This window comes from Mobula hypostoma, chromosome 9 (genome assembly GCF_963921235.1).
Source record: "Mobula hypostoma chromosome 9, sMobHyp1.1, whole genome shotgun sequence".
NCBI classification, from domain to species: domain Eukaryota; kingdom Metazoa; phylum Chordata; class Chondrichthyes; order Myliobatiformes; family Myliobatidae; genus Mobula; species Mobula hypostoma.
The window spans coordinates 141,931,024-141,941,192 of record NC_086105.1 but is presented as its reverse complement, the minus strand read 5'-3'; the positions used below and the strand labels follow the sequence as shown (position 1 = coordinate 141,941,192).

The 10,169-nt window shown below is 43.5% G+C and overlaps 1 protein-coding gene across 1 annotated transcript in view; it reads left to right on the top strand.

Annotated features, from left to right (window-relative positions):
- The first annotated feature begins 2,997 nt into the window (after positions 1-2,997).
- The window catches only part of LOC134351405 (ras-related protein Rab-26-like), a 441,889-nt gene continuing 434,717 nt past the window's right edge, over positions 2,998-10,169 (top strand). The window contains exons 1-2 of the mRNA XM_063057505.1: positions 2,998-3,444; positions 7,377-7,487. Of these exons, the coding sequence (XP_062913575.1) occupies positions 3,253-3,444; positions 7,377-7,487 (303 nt within the window). The 5' untranslated portion in view covers positions 2,998-3,252. The remainder of the gene's footprint in view (positions 3,445-7,376; positions 7,488-10,169) is intronic.

Genomic DNA, 10,169 nt, shown 5'->3' with positions numbered 1-10,169 from the left:
AAGGTACTCCTGTGCCCAACCAGTACATTATGTAGTGGATAACTTGCTGGCTGACGGAGAGGCTGGAGATGCTGGAAATCTTGAGCAACACACACACAAAATGGTGGAGGAACTCAGTAGGGCAGGCAGCATCTATGGACCCTTCATCAAGATCTCAGCCCAAAACGATGACTATTTATTCCCCTACATAGATGCTATCTTGGTTAGTTCTTCCAGCACCTTGAACGTATGTTACCGTGGCTGGCTGCAAATTGGTTTCGATGGGAGGATGGAATCCTAGGTTTGTGAGAGGCAACATATGAATGCAAAACCTTCTTTCACAATAATCCATGCTGCTGATTCTCCACGTTGATGCATTCTTTGCAAGATTAGTGAAGGAGAGCATGAGAACAATGCTAAGTGACTTTTCAATACATTATGTTGTATCAGAGAAAAAGTAATCACTGACTGAAGGTCACAGATTCACAATAAAAGAGGCTCTTGAGCTATGGTACACTGAAGAAAACCATGGCTACAGAATCAGGATATTTTGTCATTGTGTCATAGAGTTATACAGCAGGTCCTTCTGCCCAACTCATCCATGCTGACCGGCTAGTCCTATTTGCCTTCCGTTTGGCCAATATCACTCTAAACCTTGCAAATACATATACCTGTCCAATTTTCTTAAACATTGCAATTGTATCCACCTCTGTGGCTCTCCTTTGCAGCTTGTTCTACATATCCAGTGCCCTCTGTGTGAAAACATCCCCACCAGGTCCCTTTTAAATTTTTCCTCTCTCACACTAAAACTATGCCCTCTAGTTTTAGACTCCGCTTCTTGAGGAAAAGATTGTTGTCATCCACCTTATCTATACCCTTCATGATTTTATATATCTCTATAAAGCCTCTGCTCAGCCTCCCTCGTTCTAGGAAAAACGCTCATACTGTTGAGCCTCTCCTTATAACACAAACCCTCCAGTCCTGGTAATGTTCTTTCCGCGCCCTTTCCAGCTTAAAGATCAGCTTTAATTGTCACATCTACATCAAAACATTGAAATACACAGTGAGATGTGTTGTTTGCCTCAGGTTAAATCAGTGAGGATTGTGCTGGGGCAGCCTGCAAGAGTCACCATACTTCCGACACCAAAGTAGCATGCTCGCAACTTACTAACCCTAACCCATAAGTCTTTGGAATGTGGGAGGAGACTGGAGCACCCGGAGGAAACCCACACATTCATGGGGAGAAAGTTAAGCTTCTTACAGACAGCAGTAGGAATCTAACCCATATCAGCAGTTGCTGGCACTGAAAAGAGATTGTGATAATCATTACTCTACCATTCAAACCATGACCATCTTCCTTCAGCTGGGCGACTAGTACAGTGAGCAATACTCAATGATTTGTACAGTTGCCTCTTGATGTCCCAGCTCGTCTAGTCAACACACGAGATGCAATGTTCAAAATTGACCACAGAGCCTCATGGTGTTGCCACTGCACAAAAAGAGGTCATTTTCCCATCAGATATTTCGGTTGGTGCTGCAGCAATGTTTTACTGAGGGACTGCCACACTGTCAGGGGAATACTAAACTGAGATGTTGTCTCAGATGTTCACAAGATATCCTGGGTAATAATTCTCTATAGGTTTCTCCATTATCCTGACCAACTTTCACCCCTCAACCAACATCATAAAGACAGGATGTTCCAAGTCTTCCACCAAAAAGCTGGGGATTCTCTGTAACTGGAACAACTGGTGCTCTTGTATAAAAGTGCACAGCTTCAAACGAAGCAAAGTTCCAAACAGCTGATTGCCATTTGGCTTCCTGTAGCCAGATTTCTTCAGAATAAAGGTAGACTTTTGCTATATTCCAATACCTTTGCAGGAGAAGATGTCCCAAGATGTCTATTTGAGCTAGTCTTATTTGCCTGCCATTTGGCCAGCATTTCTATAAACCTTCCATATGCACTCAGTGGCCACTTTATTAGGTACACCTGTACCTGTACTCCTGCTCATTAATGCAATTATCTAATCGGCCAATTATGTGGCAGCAACTCAATGTATAAAAGTATGCAGACATGGTCAAGAGGGTCAGTTGTTGTTCAAACCAAACATCAGAATGGGGGAATAAATGTGATCTAAGTGACTTTGACCGTGAAAAATAATTGTTGAAGCCAGAAGGGGTGGTTTAGGTATCTCAGAAGCTGCTGACCTGCTGGGATTGTCACACTCAATAGTCTCTAGAGTTTACAAAGAAACGTGCGAGAAACAAAAGAAACATCCAGTGACTGAGAGTGCTGTGGGTGAAAATGCTAATGAAAGAGGTCGGAGGAGAATGGCCAGACCAGGTCAAGCTGACAGGAAGGTGACAGTAACGCAAATAAACATGAGTTACAACAGTGGTGTGCAGAAGAGAATCTCTGAATGCACAACACGTTAAAATTGGAAGTAGATGGGCTACAGCAGCAGAAGGCCATGAACGTACACCCAGTTTCCACTTTATTAGGTACCTCCTGTACCTAATAAAGTGGCCACTAGTATTAGACTTCTCTACCCGGGAAAACGACTGCACCTCACCCCAGCCTCCTTCACTCCAGGGAAAAATGAGCCAATCTATCCAGACTCTCCGACCTGCTGTTCCAGAGCCAGGTGGGAGAGAGTCTAATGGGCATCGAATTTTCAAGCGATTATCTAATTATTATACTGTATTATTCCTCGTAAGATCTATCTGAGAGCAAATTGGTAGTATCTTCATTACAACTTCAAGGAAGTACTACATTGACTGTAAAGGGGCTTGGGACATCGTGAAGTCTCTCCATATGTGGGCGTGTTTCTTTAACGGACTTTGATCAGCCCTCAAAGGGTTAAACAGCAAAGGTGTATGATGTTTACAGTTAATTTCACGGAGCCCCGCCCATATCTCTGCACCCATTGGACGATGTCCTGGACCAGGAGCAGACATACGCTTTGCTGATTTGCTGGCCGTCTTGTCTGTCAGTGTAGGGTAGGCGTGGCTGTGCCCAGAGCGAGCGGGCAGCGCGTGCAGAGAGCTGGAATCCCGGCTGGTGGACAAGTAGCTGCCGAGATGTTTAGCAGACACATCCCAATTTTGACAACAGACATGATCCCTCCAGCCAGGTGAATAGCAAACACTGCAGTCACTACAGAGCTCCTACGTTGCACAGCTTGCTGGAGGATATAGACTGCAAACTCGCAAACAGTGTTTTTTTTTTAAATTTATAAACTCCTCCCAGTTGAAAGGCTGCAGATCACATCCGAGATGTCGAGGAAAAAGACACTTAAGAGCAAAGGTACCTCGTCTCCCACCGCCACCTTACCAGCAGGACGAAGCAAAGAACAGAAGAAGTCGGCGAAAACCAACTCCGGGGCCCAGGGTCCGATTAACGGGGTGGCCATTCCAAACAGACCATCCCTGAGTAACAGCAGCGAGTTTTATGACATTGCATTTAAGGTTAGTTCTTGATTTGTGGTCGTTTCTCTGTGTTTATCGAAGGATTTATTGCACGCGTGCATGTGTTTGCATGACACCATTTCATGGTCAACACTCACCTGGATATAGAATTAAAAGCTGACAGAAACTGAGGTTATTTTAACCAGTCAAATGAACAGCCTCTGCGCTGTCAATATATCTTGTCTTAAGTTGCTGTTTTTGACAGGGGATGTACAACAGAGACAGGCCATTCAGTTTAACTCTTTGTGCCCCCAGCGTTGCTTGACACCCCGCATCACTCAGTGTTTAACTCTAGCCAGAACACTCAGACACTGACTCGGCTGTTTACCGCCTCACTATCTTGGGAGATGCTAAATGAAGCAAGATCACGTCGATCCATTTGCCTGGACTCCTTCGGCAGCCCGCAGTGCAGAATGGACCATTCACCCCGTTTTGCCTGTACCATCTCTGAGAGAAGTTCTCTCCAATTAACCCCACCCACTGTCTTTTTTCCCTTCACATTTCCACCTTGTGTTGTGCACTTTGCCCCCCACCTTCACACCGATCTTACGTAATTTCAACTATTAAATTGCCAGAAACCCCAGGGTATAAACTATAAAGCCCCTGACAGTTGGGTTATGAGGCTAATCAAGAAGGTTATGTAATAAGCAGCGATAACACTCCACCGTATAGCGTGCATGTTGAAGGGCCCTTGAGAATTGACCGATTGTTTCCTGGTTGGATAGCAATCGTTGCCTAAGTGCTGCCAAATCTGGAATGAAAACTCGTCTCATTCAGTATCAGACAGCCCATTAAAAGAGGAGATTGAAGTACTCCAATCATCAGGGAGCTCCGTTAACTCCCCTTGCCAACCTCGGGGTTGGTTCGTAATTGAAAGCCTCACAACGTCGTCAATGGAGGACTGAGAAAGTGGGTCAAATCTCAATACTGAGGGCAAGATTTTCATTTAATTGTTTGAAGAAGTCCCCGTGCCGAATGAACTGGAGGAACTGAGTGGGTCAAGCGGCACCTGCATTATCCTCCCAAAAAGGAATTTTTTGAAATTCTGTTGAAATCCTGCTGCCGCCAGAACCAATTTATGAATTTTCTGTTTCTGAAAGGTGCCGACATATGGTAGTTTTTCCCAACTGCTGCCTGCGCGCGTCTTGCTGAAGTTCCCAATGAGTCGATGAGATTGATGCTGTGTTCCACAGCGAGGCGAAGCTATAACTCGCTGTGTTGAGGTCTAAAGTAGTTAGACGCTGCCAGAGTCCCTGATCTTCACAGATTGGAAGGCATTCGCTTATTTGTAGAAGAGAGACACTAGTGTAAGATTAGGAGTCGGCCGTTTGGCCTGTTTGCCTGCTCTCCCATTCAGTAGGATCCACCTTAGTGCTTATCCCATTATCCTTGATTCCATTTCTAACGAAAATCCATTCCAGCGACTCAATGGCTGAGACTCTTGGGTGACGATTTTCAAAGATTCACTATCTTCTGATTGTAAAAATTGTCCGAAATGGCTGACCCATTATTTTGAGACTGTCAACCCTGTCAGATGGAAACTCCTGCTTGCATCTACCTGCCAGGGTTTTCCATGGGCCAATGGGAGGATGGGGAACAACAAGGCAGTTGTCCTGTGTATATGTATAACTTTGACATTCCCCCCCCCCCCCAATACTTTCCTCCAATAACCCTAAAACCACAGTACTGGCCATTTCTGGCCTGGGAAAAAGTCTCTGGCTGTCCACTTGATTTATGCCTTTTATTGTCTTGTGCACATCTATTAATTTGCCTCTCATTCATTGTATCATTTCTTAATACATTGCATTACTAAATGACAATAAAAGAGGACTGCGTGTCCTCATAATCTAATCTAATCTAATCTAATTCTCCTTCATTTTAAAGAGAAACTCTCTTTCTTGCTCAGCCTAGCCACATAATAGATGATTTCTAATCCAGGCGGCATCTGGTAAATCTCCTCTGCGCCCTCTCTAAAGTTTCTAGATCCTTCCTATAATGAGGTGACCAGAATGGAACACAATCCTCCATGTGGTCTAACCTAGTTCCAGGATCCAGTTCAGTCACTCAAAGGTGCATGGTGCTGTTACCTGCTGAGGTAACAAGGAGGTTGTCCCCTTTCTGCTTAATGATATTTTGTATTTATTGCCTGTGGTCAGACTATAGTGGTTAGGTACAAAATGTAAGAAATCTTATTTCCCTGTGCCCCCTATTCAGAGGACACAGCCTCAGGATAGAAAGGTGTCCTTTTAGAACAGAAATGGGGAGGAATTTCTTTCACCAGAGGGTGGTGCTTCTGTGGAATTCATTGCCACAGACGGCTCTGGAGGCCAAGGCATTTAAAGCAGAGGTTGATAGTTTCGTGATTAATAAGGGTGTCATAGATTATGGGGAGAAGGCAGGAGAATAGGGTTGAGAGGGAAAATAAATCAGCCATGATGGAATGGCAGAGCACCCGTGATGGGACAAATAGACGAATGCTGCTTTGATGTATTATGGCCTTACCTCAGTGCTTTCTGCTTCCCCCTGACCCCAGTTCTCTTGGTTAGAAAACTGCTAGTTCTCTCCAAAAGGAAATGGCACTGGATTTTGGAACTCCTGAAATTAAAGCAGAAAAGTATAGAAAAGCCTAGTGAGAGAAAAGGAGTTAAATTTTGATATGAACTATTATCAGAGCTGGTGACTCTTTGACCCGTTGACTTAAGGATAAAGGTTTGAAGGAAAATTGATAAGTTTAAGTAGATAGAGGAAGTTCAAGTTTATTATCTTGGCCGTACATAACGCTGGATATAAACACCATGAAAATTAGCGTTCTGCAGCTGTCATTATAAACGTAAATTAACATAGCTAAAGACCAGCAGAGGAGATTTACAAGGATGCTGACTGGATTGGGGAGCATGCCTTATGAGAATAGGTGAGTGAACTCGGCCTTTTCTCCTTGGAGCGACGGAGGGTGAGAGGTGACCTGATAGAGGTGTGTAAGATGACGAGAGGCATTGATCGTGTGGAAAGTCAGAGGCTTTTTCCTAGGTTTGAAATAACTAACACGAGGGGGCATAGTTTTAAGGTGCTTGGAAGTAGGTACAGAGGAGATGTCATGGGTAAGTTTTTCACACAGAGAGCGGTGGGTATTTGGAATGCACTGCCAGTGAAGATGGTAGAGTCAGATACAACAGGGTCTTTTATGAGACTCTTAGATAGGTACATGGAACTTAGAAAAATAGAGGGCTACGTGGTAGGGAAATTCTAGGCAGTTTCCAGAGTAGGTTATGTGGTGGCATAACATTGTGAGCTGTAATGTGCTGTAGATTTCAGCAGCCAGCATAATTAAAGACCCCACCCACCCCAGACATTCTGTCTTCTCGCCTCTCCCATTACTGCAAAAGCCTGAAAGTGTCTGCCACCAGGCTCGAGGACGGCGTTTATCCTGCTGTTAGAATTGTTCCTTACTACGATAAGATGGACCCTTGACCTCACAATCTAACTTGTTATGATATTGTCTACCTGCACGGACTGTCACCGTCGTCATTACACTTCATTTCTGCTATCTCTCATTGTTTTCCTTAGACTCCTTCAATGCAAAGCGTAATGAATCGATCTGTTACAAACAGTATCCAATACAAGCTTTTCACCCTATCTCAGTACATGTTACAATAACAAAACCAATTTCAATTCCACCAATACACACCACTCAATGCAGTACGGTCTATGTCATACAAGGATGATATCTTGCTCATGTTTTATTCATGGAAGTTCAAAGTAGTCTTTCTTTTTTTAATATAAAAGAGTTTCACTTTTTATTAATATAAGGATTTCAGGCTGAGAATTCCAGGATAGGCACAGCATGTGTCTCATTACAAAAGTGCGCAAGTATTGGTAGGGACTGTTCCCCGTTCACATGCATGTTGCAGTAACCATCACTTGTTTTATTGCAGGTCATGTTAGTTGGAGACTCTGGCGTAGGGAAGACCTGTTTGCTGGTGCGCTTTAAGGATGGAGCGTTCTTAGCAGGGAGCTTTATTTCTACAGTGGGAATTGATTTCAGGGTGAGATTTCCTTGTATTTCTTTATCCTTGTGTTTAAATATGCTGCTCGGACAATGCTCAAAGCATAGGAAAGCACCTGCCTATGTGTTGCAAGGCCCACTGACTGCACACATCTATATCTGTGTTGGTATTTACACTGAGTTCATATTGATGCCTATTGCTTGGTATTTATTGGTATGGAATCTGCCTTGTTGAAGGCACTCTTGTCTCGCACTGACTTTTCCATGTGAAGCATTAAATTAAAAATGTATGTGCAACTTTAAAATAGTTTCTGTCATCACTGCAAAAACCAGGAGTGAGTTGTTGAAGTTCAGCGTGACTGTTGACTACTGCTGGTGGATGCTGAGAAGCTGAGCCTAGCTCTGAGGTTCAAAGTTCGAAGTAAATTTATTATCAAAGTGTATGTATATATCTATCACCGTGTACAACCCTGAGGTACATTTCCTTGCAGGCATACTCAATAAATCCATAATAGAGTAATAACCATAATGGAATCAATGACAGACCACACCAAACTGGGTGTTCAACCAGCGTGCAAAAGACAGCACACTGTGCAAATACAAAAAGGAAAGAAACACTAATAATAAATAAACAAATAAAAAATATCGAGAACATGAGATGAAGTGCCCTTGAACGTGAATCCATAGGCTGCGAGGACACTTCAGTGATGGGGCAAGTGAAGTTATTGTGTCTGATTTGGGAGCCTGATGGTTGAGGGGTCAAACCGTTCCTGACCCTGGTGGTTTGAGTCCTGAGTTCTGTGCGTGCTTCCTGATGGCAGCAGTGAAAAGACAGCATGACCTGGGTGGTGTACTGGGTGTGCTGATTGTTGTTGGAACTAGTATAGGGATTGACCAAGGGTGCTGTCCATGGTGAATAGTGGACATTGTCTACCGGGCCACAGCACTGAACTGATCACTAAACACAACCAATGGACTCACCTTTGAGGACTCTACAACTCAAGTTCTCAGTACTATTAATTAATTATTATTGTTATTGCTATTTTTGTACTTGCACAGTTTGTCTTTAACATTTTGGTTGTTTTTTCAGTCTATGTAGTTCTTCATTGATTATATTGAATTTCTCTGTTTCTACTGTGAACACCTGCACAGTATGTGGTGACATATAAGTACTTTATGGTGACATGTAAGGACTTTTAATGATAATTTGCGTTCAGCTTTGAATTTTAAGGTTGGTAAAATTCCATGGCAATGCTGCCAACAGTGCATGCAGGCGTGCTTCTCGTGTTGGAGGGATTTATTGCCAGTGGAATTAAAGACAGGTGTACGAGTCCCTATCACCAGAAGATCACTTTTCAGTAAGTGTCAGTGAGTGTGGAAATGGCATAAAAATGCTTGCGTTCCCGTGCCATTTCAGTGAGTAATTGTGTTGTAGTTCAGTGTGATGGTTTTGAAATACAGGCAGTTTTGTTGGAGCAACTAATTTGTGAAAAGATGATTGGCCAATTAACTACTTGAACAGGTGTTAGTGCAGATGTGAGTTTTAGATGGGACTTTGGGGAGAAATGCTCGTTTCAAAGCCCCACCATAGCATCTTTGACATCCAAATGAACCGAGGGTGCCTCTATAACATTCTCTCTCAGTGAGTATCATCCAGGATCAAGTCCCCAGTCGTTCAAATCAATTTACTACCGAAGTACCTGCTACCCTGAGATTCATTTTCTTGCAGTCGTTCACAGTTGAACAAAGAAACACAACAGAATTAATGAAAAACTACATGTGAAGACTGACTGATGTGTTAAAGAAAACAAACTGTGCAAAGAAAAAAAGTAGTAATACTTAATAACTAAATAAATAATACAGAGAACATGAGTTGTGGAGTCCTTGAAAGTGAGTGCATAGGTTGTGGAATCTGTTGAGCTGAGTGAAGTTATCCACACTGGTTCAGGAGCTTGATGGCTGAGGGATAATAACCGTTCCTGGACCTAGCAGTGTGGGACCTGAGGCTCGTGTACCTCCTTCCCAATGGCAGTAGTGAGAAGAGAGCATAGCCTGGATGGTGGGGGTTCTTGATAGGTGCCGCTTTCTTGTGGCAGCGCTCCATTTAAATGTATTGGATGGTGAGGAGGGCCCGTTTTGTGATAGGCTGGGCTATATCCAGCACTTTTTGTGGACTCTTCCATTCTTCTTGGGCATTGGTGTTATGGAAACACCAAAGCCCAGTGTGGGAGCTGATGAATTTTTAATACCAGTCATTTTTGTACTGAGTCACAGACAGCACCTGATGCTAGGGTCCATAAATTAAGTGCAACCTTCTGTTCAGGATGAAGAAAGACTGCTTGGTACTGAATCTCACCTGTTGGTTCATTTAAGCCACCCTCTGTTGCACATTAACTCCCCTTGATACACAGCGGGGGGTGAATTTGACCGTCTTTGTTGTCTGCATTACTTAGAAAGTCGGTCCTTCACCATTTCACTTTTTAATCTTCTACGTTCTTCTCTGGCATGCAGAGAGAATGGCTGCCCTGGAAATGATCATCTCCAGAGTATTTCAGATAGTCTCCTCAAGGGTAGAGGCAGCCCAGCAATAAGGATCATGATGGAACCAGAGTGGTGGCTGTCCTTGGAAAGGTCAATCTCCATTCTCGTTTCCCTCTGATACTTTCTCTCTTTATCTGCCCATCACTTATTTCTGGTGCTCCTCCCCTTTCCTTTCTTCCAT